The 20,175-nt window shown below is 33.0% G+C and overlaps 3 protein-coding genes across 3 annotated transcripts; 1 reads left to right on the top strand and 2 right to left on the bottom strand.

Moving 5' to 3' along the window:
* Window positions 1-1,153: 1,153 nt before the first annotated feature.
* LOC11442989 (signal recognition particle subunit SRP68) lies at window positions 1,154-8,836 on the bottom strand. The gene is made up of 14 exons (XM_003630542.4): window positions 8,679-8,836; window positions 8,354-8,449; window positions 8,161-8,227; window positions 7,947-8,057; window positions 6,628-6,823; window positions 5,943-6,028; window positions 5,512-5,707; window positions 5,240-5,351; window positions 4,088-4,215; window positions 3,694-3,900; window positions 3,443-3,552; window positions 2,686-2,815; window positions 1,952-2,098; window positions 1,154-1,800 (listed from the first exon to the last, which is right to left on the bottom strand). Exons 2-14 carry the CDS (start codon window positions 8,442-8,444, stop codon window positions 1,570-1,572), a joined length of 1,812 nt encoding a protein of 603 aa, XP_003630590.1. The 5' UTR covers window positions 8,445-8,449; window positions 8,679-8,836; the 3' UTR covers window positions 1,154-1,569.
* A 3,844-nt stretch (window positions 8,837-12,680) lies between these two features.
* Window positions 12,681-14,995, top strand: LOC11442990 (magnesium protoporphyrin IX methyltransferase, chloroplastic). Its single transcript, XM_003630543.4, has 2 exons — window positions 12,681-13,319; window positions 14,333-14,995. Exons 1-2 carry the CDS (start codon window positions 12,747-12,749, stop codon window positions 14,732-14,734), a joined length of 975 nt encoding a protein of 324 aa, XP_003630591.1. The 5' UTR covers window positions 12,681-12,746; the 3' UTR covers window positions 14,735-14,995.
* A 610-nt stretch (window positions 14,996-15,605) lies between these two features.
* Window positions 15,606-17,850, bottom strand: LOC11442174 (trihelix transcription factor ASR3). The gene is made up of 3 exons (XM_003630544.4): window positions 16,955-17,850; window positions 16,614-16,655; window positions 15,606-16,074 (listed from the first exon to the last, which is right to left on the bottom strand). Exons 1-3 carry the CDS (start codon window positions 17,736-17,738, stop codon window positions 15,815-15,817), a joined length of 1,086 nt encoding a protein of 361 aa, XP_003630592.1. The 5' UTR covers window positions 17,739-17,850; the 3' UTR covers window positions 15,606-15,814.
* Window positions 17,851-20,175: the final 2,325 nt, after the last annotated feature.

Here is a 20,175-nt window from a genome sequence, read left to right as displayed (position 1 = left end):
AAAAAAAAGAAAGAACTAAAATCATGCGATTTTAATAATTCAACGATTACAATTGATTGACAATATAAAAAATATTTACATTAATAATGTATATGAATTAAATCATATAAAAAAATAATTGATTCTTCCTTCTTCAAAAAAATAATAATTGATTCTTCCATTCAAGAAAATAAAATAATTGATTCTTATGCGTTGCAATTTTATTAAGTCAATTCTCCCACAATTTTATCAAAACGGAAAAGTCAATACGCCCACAAGGCACAATTAATTATGATATATTTACAGCGTAAAAAGTTCCAACATTTTTTTTGAAAGAAAAAGTTCCAACATTTAGCTGTAAAAAAATTAATACCTGCAGAATTATTCATTGATGCTGCCTTCATTGCATCTTTGAAAAATGGTGTAGTAGACAACTTCACTTTCGTATGTAAGGTGAGCTGTTGCTGCTGGTGTTGGAGCTTTCAAAAGGTTTTGATCATTTCAGAGTTCGTTCTTTTCCTTGAACTTATTATCTTCTATTTTGTACTAAACAATGTTGGTATCTTCTTGACGGAACTGTACAATGATCGAAAATAACACAAGATATATAAGGTAGGTTGCTTGAGGAATTCCTCTTGTCTGCTTTTTTGTGCTGGGGACCAAAACCAACCTACAATAAATTAATTAATAAGTAGCTATATTTATTTTTTTAAGGCTTTTGCTAAGTATTATTCTTTTGTATATTCATTCATAGTTCAAATCTACACTGCTTGAATGGAATATATACGGAAAAAGTGGAAACAGATGAAGATTAGGAGATGAAGTATGTGTTTGTTTTTGCGTTTCACCACTAACAGAGAAGCTACAAATTGTAAGATCTCTCCAAACGCACGTTCACAACAAATCCACCGCCAATAGAAACATAGGCGAAGTCTCGTTGACAGCATGAGAAAATATTATAAAAACACATTGATATAGTAACTAATACGTAGAATGGGTGCTTAATATTACAGCGAAATTTCAGACAAATTGCCCGAAAAGGCTGGTATATTTGTGTTTTTTTTTAACAGATTCCAATCGCACCCTTGGTGCACTGGTGCACTGGTACAGCAGAAGCAAATTGGTGAGACAAAACTGCAATGGACTATAAATTAAGAATTACACCAGTAAGAAATAGGAACAAGAACTACAAGTGACTCTGATGTTATAGCATGGCAAAGCTGCTCAGTTTTTCTCACCGATTTCGAGCTGAGTTGGAAAAGATATTTGCATATTAAACCACATGTTATCCCTCGTCAATTAAAACTACAAAGGCAACTATTGTACCCAAAAAAAATATATATAAAGGCGACTCCTAATCAATGTTCAAAACTGGGGACCAAATATAATTTATGAAAATATACTGTACTTTTCAACAAAAAAAAGGAACCCACGTCATCAGTTTTTAAATATCTCTCCGCTGTAAATTTCCAAATATCTCTAGACAACTCAAAATTTGTATATCATCTCATAATTCTCAACAAAGGAACCCGCGTCATCGGTTTTCAAGAAATTTTCATTTTAAATAACCCAACACTGAATCAAATATGCTCATCCAAAAATTCTGCTTATAAAGCCACCCTTTGCTCTTTTGTCCTTCTTCATCCTACTTTGAATATCTGGGAATTCGATAGTGTTATACGCAAGGTCCAGCACAATCGGGTTACGGGCAATTGCCTGGAAAGCTGGGGGGAAGGGAGCAATGCGGGGTGCAGATTTCACGTTTGAATCACCCACAGCAGACTCATAAACATCAAGTTTCTCCAATAGGAATTTCTCCAACTGAAACAGATAGGATTACATGTCAGAATATATCAATAAATGTTCATGCAGATGCTATTATTGTCTACAGAGGCAAGACAGATTCAAGAGTAAAAAAAGTCGCAACTTCCCGCTCAAAAAAATAGCATAGGAGAAATAGAAAATTACGTACCCGCTCAGCTCCGGTCAATGATATATTGGAGATCCCTTCGGAGATATTCTCTTGAGTCCTCTTCTCCTCCATGATCCCCAATGCATGTTCTATACAACTGTTAGAACGGCATTCATTGCACAAGACCTCTAATTCTTTCACCATAGTCTGCCAAATCGAAAAGGAAAAGGAAAAGAAATAAAAATCAGAAGAAAATACAATCAATAGCAATAAAATCAAATACGAGCTTTCATATAAAAATTAATAAATATAGCAATAAAATCAAATACGAGCTTTCATATAAAAATTAATAAATATAAATCTAAAACAACTGTCATTTACTCAGCAAAAGTTTCAATCAAATTCTAAATTTAGAAGATTATAAGAAACAAAGGGAAGGAATAAACTTCCATATCGCGAAAACACTGCAGACCCTGAAGTTGTTAGTGTGAAATTAGAATGTCCAAAGATCTCATCTGATCTGTCAGGCCCAATAGATTACCATCTTTGGGTCTACACGCCTGGTTGAAGGAGATCATAATATAAAAGGCCTTTGTTTGGTTCCTCCCAGTCAACAACAACTGATTTCACACTCAACTTCAGGATCTATCAAGTGTTTCCATTTTATACAAGTTAGGATGGCAAATGAAGCGAAGCAAATTTCAGTGCACATATAAGACCAAAAAATCATTTGAAAAATTATCAAACACAGAAATTAATACTACCATCTGATCTTAAAAAATAACTAAAATTACCTTACTATTGCCTTCTAACTTTTGAAGCTTTCCTAAGGCATCTTCAGCTAAACTGCGAGCACGGCAGTACAAAGCATATGCTTCAGCCCTCTTTCCAGCCACACTGTATGACTTTGCAACATAAAAGCACCTGCACATAAGTCATAAGCATGTATACCTTTAGTTTAGGTGGCAACATCTCTTTAAAGGCCAGAAACAGATATGGTTATACTGCCAGCAGGCACCACAGTAATCACCAACTACCGCTCAATTTCCCCTTCCTAGGGGCCCTATGAGAGGGGACAAAAATTTGATCTTGTTTTCGCAAACATCAAGGCATTAGCAAAACAATAAAGATAATATTTGCATATGTTAGAGCTAAGTGATAAGTAAACCACTTTAACATTTATCCCCGACTCTATTCATCCAATAAGAGATGACACAATGGGTTTGACCTTTCCATAAACTCAACCGTGAACTGATGGGAGCTTTACATACTAGGTTTCCCTATAATCATCATCTGGTAAAAGATTAAAATAGAAAACTCTAAAGATGGGAGAACGCAAACTGTCTGTAAATATCTATGACATGTTATGATGAACTTTCCTTAATGCTATCGGTATACAAATATTAATTTTACAGAAGAAAGTTAAAAAACTTGGTTTCCAGAAAAAGCTGAAAATAATATGGGTAAGCATGCATGTGCAGTGCATTTAGGAAGCAAATAAAGAAGGGATATCTCTAAGATCAGGAAAGAAAATTGCTCCAGCAAGAGAACCTTTCTGCTCGAAAAGCCAAACTTTTGCATGAACACTCTTCAGCAAAGCTAACTTCTTCTGGCTTTTGGTCCCTTCCAGAACTGACCAAATCAGATAGATCAGATGTATTCTGCGAAATATATTATACATACAAATTATCATTTCATTTTAGAAGCTAATGTTACAGGAAAAAAAAAACAGCAGCTTTGAGGATCTTTACACAGAAATGTGTTCAATAATGCAAGTTCACAAACAAAACATGGATATCAACCTGTAGCAAGAGATCATATAAGCGAACAAGCTCTTCAGGTTTGGTGAGTTTTTCATTTTTATCATCATTACGCTTTGCAAGTTTACTTTTTGCAACCTTGACCAACAAAAGGTTCCGCTCAATGGTTCTTTCTCCCAAGACAGCACTGACAGCCTTATCAAGACCATTCAAATCATCTTTCACACTTTCTGCATTTCCTGCAGTAGCCTAAAATGCACAGAATAATAAAAATAGATCAAAAAAACTGTATACAGAATTTTAACAGCAAAAAGCATAAAAATTTCAGCCTTGTAAAGAATTTTAACAGCAAAAAGCATATAAATCTCGGCTTAACAAGTAAAAATGTTGTTATTGATTCACAATTAACAGCGAGAATTCAAGTAATTTCCAATACCAAATCAGCCCGAATACAGCCTCTAGCATCATGGTATGCAGAAAAGATTTTGTCAAAAGTAACCAGTCTTTTGTCTGCTGAAATATTTTCTGCCAAGGGACCATGGATATCCTTCTCCAGCTCCTGGGCTGATAAAATTATTCAGATAGAAACATTACTACATAAAGCTAAACAAAGCTGAACTACATTAAAAAGAAAAGTTGCTGCAAGTAAAAACATGCTAAATCACACAAACAAGTACAATTATAAGAAAAAAATCCAAAAAAGAAAAAAAAAATGGTAGTATGATTCATGAATCACAAACAACATAAGGGATTATATTGTGCATGTACAAATAAAATGTCAGCTCCAGTAACAATTCCGCTTTTGATACTGCATAGCATGTTCGAATTGATAAGTGTACTTTCTTGAAACAATTTTTTTTTTAAAAAAAAAAACTGTACACAACTGTTATAAGAAATTCTACTTCCAATTAAATCTTGACAATGTAAATTGAAACAGAGAAAAATTGATTGCAACAAATTCAAGAGTTGGGTTGTAAAAAAAATTGTTAGTTTCTTTTGGCTCTGACATCCGCATGAGTTAATAATTTCACACCATATTAACAAATATATATTGTGTATGGATTTAGGCTTTTAGCATTTACAAAGTAAAATTCAATTTAACACCAAAAGGAGCATTATGGATGTCAACCTAGGGCATACAAGTCAGAAGTAAGATCCACTAGTCCAGGGATTAGAGAAATAATATTTCATCAGCCAAACTATATACTACAGATCTACATAAAATAATAGAAACAGAGGGACAAACCAACATTTTTGGCATACTTTTAATATCAGAAAGAGTTTGTCTATAATTTGCAACACTAACCTCCACAAAGGGAAAAGCAAAGTTCAAAATTATCAGAGCAAGTCTAGGAGGAACATTTGCAATTAATTTAGCACAGCAAACTCATTTAAGAAAACACGGAAAGAAAAAGATTCCAAAACAGAAATGCCATTTTACAGCATGGGCAAAAGAGACCATTAGGTGGTTACATACACGTGGGGCAAAGGTGAGAGGTTAACGTCATCTTTTTAAAGTTTGGTCAATGGATAACCTTTTTCTTTTTTCAATTTAATAGCCGTCTAATTTTTATGAGAAGATACCAACCTTTCAAAATGGCAACCCTTGTTTTGGCATTTGATATTGGAAATCTATGGCCAAGCCAATGAAATTCTGTCATGGAAGCAGCTTGTTGAGATCTTGCCTCAGCCATGGCAGCCTGGTACAAACACTAAGTTATCTTTCAAAATAAGAAGCAATTGATTCAACATGTTCGCATAAGAAAACATTTGAATATACTGATTCAAAAATATGTGCATATCACATTACCCATTTTCCCTTTTTTTCAAATAATTTATATAAATGTAATCTGTACCAACCTCTAGTTTAGCTTTAAAAAGGTCTAATGCAGGTCCTTCCATATCGCCAATGTTTAATAGTTCAGAGGCTTGTAGATTTGACTGGCCAATTTTGTGAAGGCAGTATCTGATACTCGGTTCTAGTTCCTCAACCCGCTCACGACACAAAACCTGGTTATCCAAATCTCCATATTTCCCCAACTCCTCGTATACAGCCCTATTAAATAGGATCATGGTTAAAAACTCGACAGGGTGAATGAAAATAACAGAAACATCACAAAAGCTGATGTGCAAGATTACACAATAAACAAGTGTTTGGCACAAAAAGGCAAAGATTTGAATTCTTCTTTACATAAAGATCTCATCCAACCAAGCATAAGCTTGTTCCTGCTTTTTTTTCCTTCCTTTTTCTAAGTCAAATTTTATAAATCAAGGAGACATAGTATATGTACCTAGCACTTTTGAAGTGCTTTAAAGCCACATCCCAGTTCTGATCTTGCTCAAACAACAAACTCCCCTTCATATAGGACTCATAAGCCTGAAAATCATCGAACAAATGAAAGAGAGGCATTTCCATGCTTCATCAGCAAAATAAACATATTTTCGGCCATAGACTAAAAAAGCAAAAAAGGGTAAATTATCAAATAAACATATTTTCGGCCATAGACTAAAAAAGCAAAAAAGGGTAAATTATCAAAAGTAAAACCAATCAACTTTCTTTTTTATTCTAATGTGATGCAATATATTTTCAACATTATTATATATTAATTAATTCATTACAACTTTTTTTTAAAGGTTTTGTAACTTGTAATGCTCTGTATCAAAGGTTTCGTAACATGTAATGCGTTGTATCAGATTATTCCGGAAAGGAACAAATCCAACAATAACTATAAAAGCATCAAAAAGAACAAATAAAAATATTTTATTCTGTATATTAAAAGAACTATGGGCATTTGAAATGCTAATTGATTTTCTATGACTAAAAAAAGATTACCAAAAGAGAGGAGTGGGAAATAGAATGCAGAGAAGAGAGAGAAAGAATAAATACTACATTAAATTAACAATAAACCATTTGATGTAAATAACAATCGTTCCCAGTTGCCACATGCCTCTGATAATACTGATTAAAAGACTCACCTCAGCTTCCAAAGATGTCCTAGAATCTGCCTTGACTGCACAAAATTGCGAAAACAAAGTAGCCCACTTTACTGCCTTGCGCAACCTACCAATCAGATAGATTCGTTGAGATGCATTTGGGCCATTTGGAAGCTGCCTTTTCTCCATGGCATGACTCCAAGCTCTCTCCGCCGAATAGAGAATCACATGAAGAAACCTGAATTCAAAAGTAAATTCCAATTCCACTGTTAAACATGTATAGATAATTTGAAAACTTGCCAGAAAAATGAAAAGTTTATTTTTTTAATTCACAAATATAGTAAAACATTTCAAAAGAAAAAGGAAAAAGGAAAAAGACAAACCAAGGTCTAAATGATGATTTTCGTATCAAGGCGGGAGATTTCAGATTTAGATAATGATATGCATGAAATGCACGTGATAGAAATGCCGAGAAAGACATCTAAAAGTGGCTCAAGAGCGAGAACAGTGAAATTATAACTCGACAAATAAAAGATTTAACAGCCACCAGTCAGCTTTGAACTCTTAGACAGAAAACTTTGCCTAACAGTGCTTATCACAAAAGCAGTGTTAGGATGTTTGTTGGAAGACGGGTAAAGAGTGTGGCAGGCAATGGGTAAAGAGTGTGGCAGGCAAAGAAAAGATAACTTTGAGGAGGGTGATCGACAGGAGTGGATCTACTTATTTGTCAGTACTGAGCTTTTATACTTGGCCTAATCTATAAGGTGAGGACTGCCCGCAGCATACAAACAAAACATCATCAGGTCTTATCTCATCTAATGCAGGACTTTTAATAACACATACACCCCCATGCCCAAGACTTCACATCAGGTGTGTGACCCGAGTTGCCCGTAGTGAGCTGATAACAGGTGGTCCAATGGATCTTGGATAGGCTTTGATATCATAATAGGTTTTTATATTGAGCCTAACTCATCTTAACAATCTACAATCCACAGGGATCAGACCACTGCCCCGTGGATTCCATTTTCTTTGGTGCCACAATTACATGGACTGTGAACGTAATGCCACTCGTGCTTATAACTGTTCCTATCTCAAGTGCTTCAATTTCTAGAGATTGCAAAACACATGTTTGTGGGATCTTTTGCCCTAGCCTACTACTATATAGCTCTAGTCACTGTAATTCTTACACGGACCCATATTTAATTCGATAGTAATGAAGATAGTAAAGCCTAACAGCCAATTGAAACAAATCATTCTTTCTAACACTCTTTCCTTCTTCGATAACACAATTTCAAGCTAATGCAACTACAAAAATTTGAGAGCTTGCATCAGAAAAGAGAGATACAGTAAACAAAGCATACCTTACTTCAGTGACGTTAGACTCAGTTAAGGTTCTTTTGGTATACTTGCCACGACCGTGGGTAAATTTCAAAGATTTATACAACCTCCTCAATCGAGCTGTACAATACCTCCTACAGTGTCAAGGTAAAAAGTACATTTATTACCAATCTATAGAATTCAAACGTATTACGGCTTAAATCAATAACGTTTCTAAAGACGGTGAAAAATACATACCGATAGCGAGTGTAATCTCCATGACGTAAACCATGCTGCATTTGTGCCGATTTTAACAGCTGCAGAACTGTAAAATTTTAAAATTAAAACGTTAAATTACATCGGTCATAAAAGTTTCATTGCTGAATAATGCATTTTTTAATCAGTAGTAAAAGAAACGGCATTGTTGTAGAAAGAAGGAGAAGACGCAAACCGGTAATTGAGAATTTGGGAACAATCTGATCAGAATTGGTTGATTTCGGATCATCGACTTCCATCGCAGATGATTGATTCTCTTTTCCCATTAAGTCTTCAATAATTCAAAACATTCACACAATGATTCAGCAAAAAAAAAAAAATGAAATTAGATCTAGCATTGATGGAAAATAAAGATGGAAAATAAAATTGAAGATTGATTTGAGAGGCAACTACAATAAATCAATGCAACAGATCTGGTTGTTCCAATTAGTGAAATTTTCACATGCAACGATTTTATCGCGCAATTGCGAAATCGCGTAGGGGGGGAAGGATATGAATACCTTGATGATTTTCTGGATACCGGCGTCAAATTCCGCTGCGATTTCCGGCGAGTTCAGTTCACTTCCGACTCCGAGTTGATACACTTTGTTTTAGGGTTTTAATTATTAACATGAGTTTAACTTTGTCTTCTCTATTTATTTTTATTTTTTTGGCTGATGTGGCACGTTGTGTTTGGTTGTTCAGGGAAAAAGTGAAAAGATAAAATGATATATTTAAAGAAAGTTTTCTTTTTTTAATTGGGTATCATTAACAAACAAAATTAAATATCCACAAAGAGTGTCGTAATATTAACTAACTTAGTTCAAAATTAATTAACTTAGTACACACTTTTCTCTTAACTTATTCTGGGGGATTAGCGTAAATGGTTATGAAAAACCAACTAAGAGCATGCACCTTCACTCCCCTCCTTCAAAATCGGGGTTGAGATTTCCATAACAACCTCTATATCCTCATCATAGATGATTGAGACGGCTATGGTGTTTTCTTTTTTTGAACAAGCGAGACGGCTATGGTGTTGATGTCCATAGACCCGCTGGGTTAAGATATCTAGTGTTGATGTCTGTAGACCCAGTGGGTGAAGATATCTTATATTTTAAGATAGATATAGCATTGTAGCATTAAGTTCATTAAGTTGTCTAGTGGCATGGTATCGTCCAAACTTTGTGCATAATTAGTTGGATTTTCCTTATGTGTGTGGGTATTCTCATTAATGTATCCTGAAATATTTACGTCCTCGTTAATTGATTCCATAATATCAATGTCCTCATTAATTGATTCCATAATACGGAAGTATATGTTCGTCTTGGTAATGTTACATTTTTTTTCTACCGCCACGCCGCCCTTTCCACCGCCATCATTCAATCTATGCTGCCTCTTAGGCTTTTACACGAGCGCCCGCAGTCCTTTCACTTTCTTCCCACCATCATTATTCATCTAGTTGTCTCTCATTCTTCATGGACAATTTGTTCATCATGTAGCACATTATTTGCAACAATACATTTTTTTCTTCTTCGGGTTTCCAACATAGTGACCAAATGTACCACATGTAAATCACAGCATATGGAATCATTCATACCTCGCTTTATAAACATGTACCTTCAATTCAAACATGGCCAAAAATGACTTGTTAAACTCAACTTCAGCACTCAACCTGCATAATTTTCCCTTTAATAACACAAGATGTTCCTTTCCATCTTAATGGTTTTGCCAATTTGACTACTGATAAAGTATAACACCTTTGCATCGTATTATTGTATGGGTAGATTTAGAACTTGCACCCACACAATAGCTTTTTCAGTATATGGTTGCACTACTCAAATGGAAATTAGAACTCAATTTCCCATCTTTGAGGCAGTGATCATAAATCAATCATAGTTTATCCTCCAACGCCCTTGTGCGATCTTCTTCATGACATAGATAAAATAAGAAATAGTCCATTTCCAAAGCTATTATATTGATAACTTCCATCCTAACCCTCATATCTTAGTATGTTCTCCAGATACTTACAACCAATCCTCCTTCATAGTAGCTTGTCGATATCACCTGGTTTCTGCATATTTCTAAACCTATTATACTAATAACTTGCTTACACATGCATGTTTGAGTATGTTCACCAAATATTTATACCCCAATTCTCCTTAGCAACTTGTCGATATCACCTTGATTCCATGGACAAGTAGTCCTTTAATCCTCCTTAGAAGGACCGAAAGAAGGTCGGACTATCATTCTACCCTAGATTTTGTTTCTACGATTCGTAGGCTTTGAAACATATCAACATCATCTTCCTAAAACTATTTGTCATCGATGTCTTCATTTCCACTCCTAACACCTCTCCGACCCACATATTTTCCAACAATGATTGCTTGCATGTCACTTTTCAATTTTGTCAATATCATGTGTTTCATCGTCATGCATGTCCACCTACGAGACTCACACAGACAATTCTCCCGCGAATCCTCTCCCTATTCGCTTAAACTTATTTTCACTTTGCTTAACCATGTATTATTCCGATTAGACAATTTTCATTATGATTCTTTAAATCCTATCAACAAATTTGAGTCCTTGGAGTTGTCTTTGACAAGCATTGTCAAACCCTAGCAGAACACTTATTTTAAGTTATTAATTTTTTATAACTGATAAACAGCTCACATGTAAGTTTTTTTTTTTTAAGGAAAACTTCGTTAAATCAAGTACAGTTGATACTGAAAGCTCGTTACAGTTACAAACACTTTAAATATAAGATAGCACGTCATTCGGATATCATTAAAATCAAACGTTTATTTATTTTAAGAATTAAATAAAATCAATGTTTAATAATAAATTTAATAAAAGTGGTAAAAACGTTTGATTTTATTTTATTGGTAAATAAACATTTGATCTTAATAACAATGTTAAATAAGTTTTTTCTCATCCAAAATACTGTGAATTTTGATTTTAGTTCATAAAAATTTGAGCATAATGTTTTCGACCTCTCAAAATTTTCCATTTAATTTTTTTATCGTCAATAGTCAATTTATATTTATATTAATGTCCGATTTCTGACTTTTTTTTCAAATTTGTTCAAATTATATTAAATTGTTAATACACTTTATCAAAACCTTATATGTTCACTTCATATTATATTCAAAAAATGTTAAGACATGTCAAAAATTATTTACATCATGGGTAACAGACGAAAATTTTGAAAAGACAAAAAATCTTATTTTATTTTTTAATGATTAAGATTAAAATTTATTATATCTTCAAGATCTTAAAAATGTTGACATCTATATTAATTAAATACGAGTTTATTTATGCACATTGTTATTTTTTGAGGGATTATGCACATTGTTGATGTATAAAAATTTACACATATCAAATGATATATATATATTTATTTCTTGTTTTTTTTGAGTAAATGTATTGTCATATAACTTAGAAAGTTAAAAACACATTATAATATGATATGGCATAGTTCACTAAATGATACATCAACATATTATTGGATGCATGCATTGAACTTTTTGTGCACCAATGATCCTAAAGATATAAATTGAACTTATTTAAACATTTAAATAATATAACATTGTTTCCTTTCCATAGCGTCGATAAATCATGACTCAATTGATAAGAATGTTAATATTATGAAGTCAGACTTTGTGATAAGACGTTCAATTCATTTTAGAATTTTTATATTCACACACCATATATATCTGATTACACCCAAATTTTCTTAAAAGTTTATAATAATACCGAAATTGCCATTTTATATAAATTATCTTAAAACCTTTATTTCATTCATTGACACTTTAAAATTCCACCCTCTTTCACCCACTAACAATCAAACAGTTTGATGTTCAAGATGAAAGAGTGAATCAAAACAACTTTCATCCATACTCGATTGCATATAAGTAAGTGAATTTCTTCTTCCATTTCAATATTGCTAGTTAAAAAAAAAAAAATCTTGTTCAACTGCACTCTACGGTTTCAATTTACATGTCGAGGTTAACTTAAATTCAGATTAAGTAGGTTCATGTAAACCTACCTAGTTTACATAACCTATTTAAACTGGGTTTAAATATGTACACTTAAACCCAGTCTACGTGACCTACTAAAACTAAGTTTACATATACATATTTAAATAAAAGATTACGTAGAATCATTGAACAAGATTGAATTTTAAATATACACTCAAACTTAGTTTACATGATATACTTAAATTAAATTTACATGACTTACTTAAATTGAGTATGTACACTTAAACTCAATTTACACGACATAATTAAATTAAGTTTATATGATCAACTTAAACTAAGTTTACATCAACCAATTTAAACTGAGTTTACATAACATAATTAAACTGATGCTTTTTGAAAATTAAACAAAGAATAATTTTATCATGTAACAGGATTATACCGGGAATAATTAAAAAAAGCGTGCCAGAGTTGATTGGAAGTGAAAGAAGTTTGAAAGGTAGGACCCACGAGAATCAGGGAAAAGCATGGAAGCTGGAATGCTATCTTATCTTTCCTGGATAACAATATCACTTCAATTCAACCCAAACTCACTCTCATTCAAATCAAACCAAAATGGCATTCTCATCATCCATGTGGTCTTCTCTCTTTGTTCCAAACCCAAACAAAACTAACCGTTTCGCTACATTCTCTCCCTCCAGCCACAGCAAACTCTTAACAACCACATTCGCCATCCCTCCACTTTCAACCGCAACAGCCGCCGACGTTACCGGCGCCATAGACGGCACAACAGTCGCCGTCATCAGCGGCGGCTTCGTCGCTGGCCTCACCGCACTTCTCTCCCTTTCAGACCCGGAAAGACGACGACGGGAACAGGCGGAGGAAGTAGGCGGTGATGACAAAGAAGTTGTGAGGGAGTATTTCAACAACAACGGGTTTCAACGATGGAAGAAGATTTACGGTGATACTGATGATGTTAATAGAGTTCAACGGGATATTAGGTTGGGACATTCCAAGACTGTTGAGAATGCTTTGCAGATGTTGAAAGATGAAGGGTCACTTCAGGGTGTTACTATCTGTGATGCTGGTTGTGGTACCGGTTCTCTTTCAATTCCGTTGGCGAAGGAAGGTGCCATTGTTTGTGCTAGTGATATATCAGCTGCCATGGTTGCTGAAGCTGAGAAACTGGTTAGGTTACTTAATTTATATATAACTTTGATATTATGATTTTTGATTGCTGAAATGTAAAGTGTGTATAGTATGAGAGTTCAGTTTACCGTATGTGAAGCGTTATTTTAAGGAAGAAAATAAATGCAGGTTAAAATTGACTCCAAAACTTAGATAGGATAAACATCATAGCTGTTATTCGATAACACCGTGTACTAAATTGCATATCGTAGAACAATAACGTTTTGTTAAAATTTTGCTATGATATAGCTGTTATTTGATAACAATGCTTGAAACTCATTTTGAAGTGGAAGGGAAATGTTGCTTTTGCAAACTCAGTTTACAAAATGATATTCATGCAAACCGATGTTTACAAACATCAATTGAAACATATCCGTAATTGTGCTTTCTAACACATCATGTTAGAGGTTTAGAATAGGGAAATTAGTTATTTACTAAGTTGTTTTTGTTAGAGAAGGATTTATGTAAATAGGAAGATTATGGAGTCAGAGAGGTATGATTTGAATATTGTAGAAGTTTGTGAATAAAGTAGTGCCTCTATTCCCCTAAAAAAAAAGTTTCGGCTCTATTGTGAAAGGGAAACCTTTAAGGAGAGATTCTCTCCTGTTCTTTCTTATTTTCTTTATTCAATTGTTCTTTCTGTTCCATTCAATTCTTAGGTCCCTAACATGCCATTCGTGCCTACCAAAACACTTTTTTATCAAAGCAAGTTTTTCTAGATATAAATCTGTTCCCTATTAAATTTGACCCATGACCAGGGTGAAACCTTAGAGACCAAATTTGGCTGGTGTGTGTTCTGTCAACCAAGGATTTGTGCCCCTCCTTTTACAATGTCTGACAATAATAATGTAATCATTGGCTAGAGTTATATCCCCTTTGTTAAAAAGCCCGGCGCAAGATCAGGGTATTTCAAATTGTCTAAAACCAAAGTCAAATTTATTCAAAACTATGTTTATGAAAAAGCAAATTCAAACACACAAACTAACACGGCAAGTGTGTTTGTCACTTTGCAGGCAAAAGAACAACTTGTGTCCAGTGAAAATGGAGTGTCACCTGCGATGCCAAAGTTTGTGGTGAGTGATTTAGAGAGTTTGGATGGATTGTACGATACAGTGGTGTGCCTCGATGTTATGATTCATTACCCTCAGAGTAAAGCAGATGGGATGATTGCTCACCTTGCTTCTTTGGCAGAAAAGCGATTGATTCTAAGCTTTGCACCTAAGACATTTTATTATGATGCACTGAAGAGGGTTGGAGAGTTGTTCCCTGGGCCTTCCAAGGCAACCAGGGCATATCTTCATTCTGAAGCAGATGTTGAAAGGGCGTTGCGCAAGGTTGGGTGGACGATAAAGAAGAAAGGCTTAATCGCTACTCAATTTTACTTTGCCAAGCTTATTGAGGCTGTTCCTATGTAGTGAGTCCAGAGGATTCAGAGGTAAGTTTTGCATCATTAGAGGAAATTCCTAATGTATATTGTAAGCCATTTTTTTGTGCTTTTGCATGCTATGTTATCCTATGATCCCCTGGATATGTATATTATATTCCTTCTTAGCGTAAACGATGCTGATGTATTGTTTTTTATTTTGTAATATGAAACGGAAAGAATACCAAATTTGAAACTAGATGCCAGTTGATGCATCAATTATATTTATTTTGCTACTTCCTTGGGTGATGAATTTTCTGCCTTTTATTATCATTGCGTGTTCTCAAAATGTCAAGGTGTTTTCAAATTTATGTAATTTGTAACACGATTAGGTAAGTATTATAACCAAAGCATAAATAGTTTTTCCATGATCTGGAACTTGAGGAAAAAAATTACAGAAACATTATCTGAACATCAATTTAAGACCCCTATGTTCGACAACTTTTTAAATGGTTAACAGGTACATCAAGATTGGATAATTCATTAACTATCAAGTGAACTTTACTAACCACGATTTCAGGTATTCCAACTACATGAGGATTTGAACACATGAAAATGATGGTTAATCACGTTTAAACCCGTGGTTAATAAAGTTCAATTGACTGTTAATGAGTTGTGACACTTGATATATCTATCACTCAAATCTTACACTTCATTAACCACGTATGTGAACAGTGTTAATCATTTAAAAAATTGTCAAATTTCGGCATCCGAAGTTGATGTTCAAATAACACTTCAGAAAAAAGTATAGAAAATATTATGCAAGCTGGATATGGATCTGGAATTGAAAGGATAAACATCAATTTCATAAGAACAAATGTATATGAAGAGAATATTTCACTAAAATAAAACGGCAAAAGAACTACTTCAAGGGGAAAATTGATAACAATAAACTCAAGTGCCAAATTCAAAAGTGATTGAAAGAAATAAACGATATCCAGCAAAAAAAAAAAAAAAACTGAAGGGGAATAATTCATACTTCAAGTGCCAAATTCAAAAGTGATTGAAAGATCCTTGTCCACGGATACTATGTCTGATTGCAATGAAGAATACTTCATTCTCTTGAGTTTGTCTACATCTTGTCAGCAATTTTTGTGATAGCATCAGTAAGCCGGCCAAGGGCTGCAACTAAGCTGTCATTTTGCTGCTTCTGCTGGTCTCTGGCCAGTTGGGAATTCATGTTCTGAGCTCCAAGATGAGTTTTCAGTATGTTACTATTCCTTCTTAGCACTTTGATGACATCTTCATTAAAATCTGCAGTGTCTTCGGAATTGTCTGATGATAATCGCTTTCTTTTGTAGCCCTCATTGAACAAAGCTTCTCTCTGACATCCTGAATCAATATATTTCCAATGAGTTTATCAATGGAAGGAACAAATAGATGGCACCAAATAAAACCAATAACAGATGTACGTTGGTTTTGGAAAAATGTCTAGTTTGTGTTTCATTTAATTTCAAAATTGTCTCTCATTTTCACTTAGTTTTGTCTTTAAAGATTTGTGCATGAATCATTGAAAATTATAAATTTTTAAAACATGAAAAATATAATGGAAAAATGGACGATCTGCAATTAAAAGTTTTCAAATCATACAGGTTCCAATGGATGCATTTGAATATCTCATTGTGTAGGTTTGTGGGGGGTGGTAACAAAAGATCTCTTTGAAAAAGGAGAAATAGATAAAAAGAGGATGGTGTGATGTAAAAATAAAAAACATGCTAATCAAACATTATTGCAACCACTAAAATTGCATGATTTGTAATATCACAGGTCAAACTAAACGATTTGAACAGCTTAAAAGGTTGATATTAATATATTATTAACAGGAGTGACAAGAATTAGAAAAGTTGCAAAACTGAGTTGATTTCATTTACCTGGATCATAGTTCCCTTGGAAAAATGGGTGTGGCGGTCTCTCTGCTTATCAGTGCAAAGCAACAAGAAAATAATTGATCAATAAGAAAAAAGTAAACGATAATCTATATGTCCTTAAGGAATCACAACCATATTGATTTGATATGAATGCACATAAAACTACTCAAACTAATGTCTTCAGCTCTTCTTTTTTGGATTTTAATGATTTGTATTTAGAGTGAAATAAAAAGACATACTTGTAACAAGACAATGATCATTTTTGAGCAATAGTACAATCAAATTGACTGAAATATAATTACGAAACTGAAAATGAACATTAAGATGAAATGAAAAAATGTTACCTGCAGAACCAGGCAGTGTGATTGGTGGAGGAGGTGTCACTTTGAGCCCCCCTACAATGTTGGATTTCTTAGCATTTGGTGCTTTGAATGGACTGTTAACCATAATGTTTGTCTCATTGTTTTCCTCCTCAGTGCTCCATTCCATTTTGTCACTATCAACAATAGCCTCATCCTCATCCTCTTCATTTTCATCCTCTTTATTACATTGCTCTAACGCCGGCACACCTTCAACTTGATCACCATTCTCTGCTCTCGGCATCATCTTGATCAGTGTCAGTGGGAATGCAGCAGCAGTGCAAACCCCTCCATCCAGCACATTGTACACCACAGAATCAAAGAAACCAGGCAATTTGTTTTCTTTCCTCACATCATTTCTCATTATCCAAAAAGACTCAGACTCATCCTTTATATTTGACTCCCATTTCTTGATCTTCCTGAAATCAGTCAGAAGATTTCCCCACCTTTTCCTGCACTGAACAGCTCCTCTTTTGACACCATGTTGCTGACACAATGATGAAACCAAATCCCATTTCGGGTCGGTTTGAACAAGCCCTGATGTTGATGATCTGTATCTGCAAACCTGATCTCCATTTTCAATCACTTTCTTTGCCTCAATTAGAACAAGTGTTTCTTGTCTAGTCCATCTTGGGTGTCTTGTGGCTTTGACTCTTTCACTGCTTTTGGGTTCAGCAGTTTCTACTGGTTGTGCTCCAACTGGTGTAGTTGGAGACTCAGCACTAATTTCACTAGCTTTCTCTGAATTTGGTTCACACATCTCTGACATTATGCTAAACTTTGAGAAATGAGAATGAAAGATGAGATACTTTCATTCATTCATATAGCAAAAAAATGTGCTTTTACTCTAATGAATGAACTTCCAAAGAAGGATTCAATATTTTTCGTGTAGGTAACTTCTTTTCTACAACTGATTATTGTCCAAATATCTTTACTCATTTATAAATTTTATATGGGATATCCTCTCCTTCCAACTAAGGAGATATTTACTATATGGACCAAATTTAGACCAAGAAAATATATGTTTAGGGAAAGTTAATGACCCTCTTAAGGGTGCCCTCATCTTCCAGCTAAGGAACCAGTGGCATATTTGGCGTTACATTTTAATTTTAATATAAAGTATAAACCATATCAGGAGTTTATACCATTACTAACTCTTTACCAACTTCCTTATTTTTCTTTTCTTTTAAATATATATTTTTTTTCCAAGAAAAGAAAAGAATCGGATTTTGATGAATCAATATAAAGAGGATATCTTAAAACTTTTATTGATAGGATAACAAAACTTAAATTGGCATCATGCATATGGACCTGGTGATGATGGTAGAAGATAAAAACGGTCTAACATAATAATAAATTGTCTGCAGGTTTGGAAATAAAGAAAATAAAAACATATCTCACTTAAAAGGCTAAAACATATCTCACTTAATAATAAATGTCAATGATAATAAAAAGATACTGTCCTCTCGGAAAAAATGATAATAGGTTTACTCCTACATCCTCATATGATTAAAAACTATAGTATTTTTTTTTTTTGACTAAATTACAAACTATAATTATAGATGCTAATATTTACTAGGATAAATAATTTTGAAGCATAACATATACTGTATTATCTTTTTGTCATGACTTCAACTACTTAATTGAGAGAACTGCTATTGAATAGTTTATAAATTTTATTGATATGCACCGATAGTATAAAATTTTGTTATAATGTTAATTAATCATAACCATTATATCATTAAAATATTTAAATTATCTTAAAACTCATACAAATGTATTCGTAAAAAGAACATCATACAAATGTACTCATGCATCCTAAAAAAAAACTTATATATAAAATTAATCTGGTAGTGTAATATCTAACAAGGTATCTATTAAATATATGTTTGAACACTTGACCGAAAAACAAAATGTTTGAACAGATTCAAAGCAAAATCCTTTAATTTATGTGAAAAAAAAAAAAAAGCATTTCTTTTAACAATATGCTTAACAAAAATTGTTTTATTCGAATTTACAAGTAAAAGGATATAGAAAATGATAATACATAGAAACATAATAAATAATTCATATAAAAATATCCACATTCCAAAAATATTAAAATATTTAAAATTTTAGTGTATTTCAAATTAAATTTTTATTGATTATGATTTTTATTACGTGTGTCTTAAGAAGAATATAATATCATTCAATATATGTTTATATAATTCTTGTATTTTTATTTCCGTATTCAACCATCTCTTTTTTGAATATGACAATAAGTTTTACTAGTTGGCAACGTACTGATATTTGGCCCTCCCTCCTTGTTGTCATTGATCCTAATATTAGTTTTGCATCAGTTGTGTCTGCTGCTTTACAACAAATAGATGTCCAACAAAAGTTGGGGTGACCTTATAGAGTATTTTGAAGCATCGAAATAATAATGTTTGAAACAACACCGTTAAATTTGTTATGATAAATAAACAATGCAACATACAAGTGTTCAAATAAATGTGAAAAAACATCATACAAATTTACTCGTGCATCCTAAAAAAAAGTTTATATTAACAATGCATTAAAATTAATCTCGTAGTATATTATGATGCACCTTTTAATATCCAACAATGTATCATAAACCTTTTAATATCCAACAATGTATCTTATGATGCACCTTTTAATATCCAACAAGGTATCTATTAAAAATATGTTTGAACACTCACCAAAAAAAAAAAGTTTGAACAAACGTTAAAGCAAAATCTTTTAATTTCTGTGAAAAAAAACATTTCTTTTAACAATATGTTTATTCAAATTTACAAGTAAAAGGATATAGAAAATGATAGTACATGGGAACATAATAAATAATTCATATAAAAATATCCACATTTCAAAAATATAAAAATATTTAAAACTATAGTGTATTTCAAATTAATTTTTTATTGAATATGATTTTTACTACGAAATTTTAGTGTATTTCAAATTTTTTTTTATTGAATATGATTTTTAGTACGAGTGTGTTAAGAAGTTGAATCGAGTATTTGGAAGCATCAAAATGATAATGTTTGAAACAATATCGTTAAATTTGTTATGATCAACAACACATCATACAAGTGTTCAAATAAATGTAAAAAAAGCATCCTACAATTTTGATCCTTCATCCTAAAAAAAAGTTTATATTAACAATGCATTAAAATTAATCTCGTAGTGTATTATGATGTACCTTTTAATAT

Source organism: Medicago truncatula, chromosome 8, assembly GCF_003473485.1.
Source record: "Medicago truncatula cultivar Jemalong A17 chromosome 8, MtrunA17r5.0-ANR, whole genome shotgun sequence".
NCBI classification, from domain to species: domain Eukaryota; kingdom Viridiplantae; phylum Streptophyta; class Magnoliopsida; order Fabales; family Fabaceae; genus Medicago; species Medicago truncatula.
This window is presented reverse-complemented; position numbering and strand designations above follow the sequence as displayed.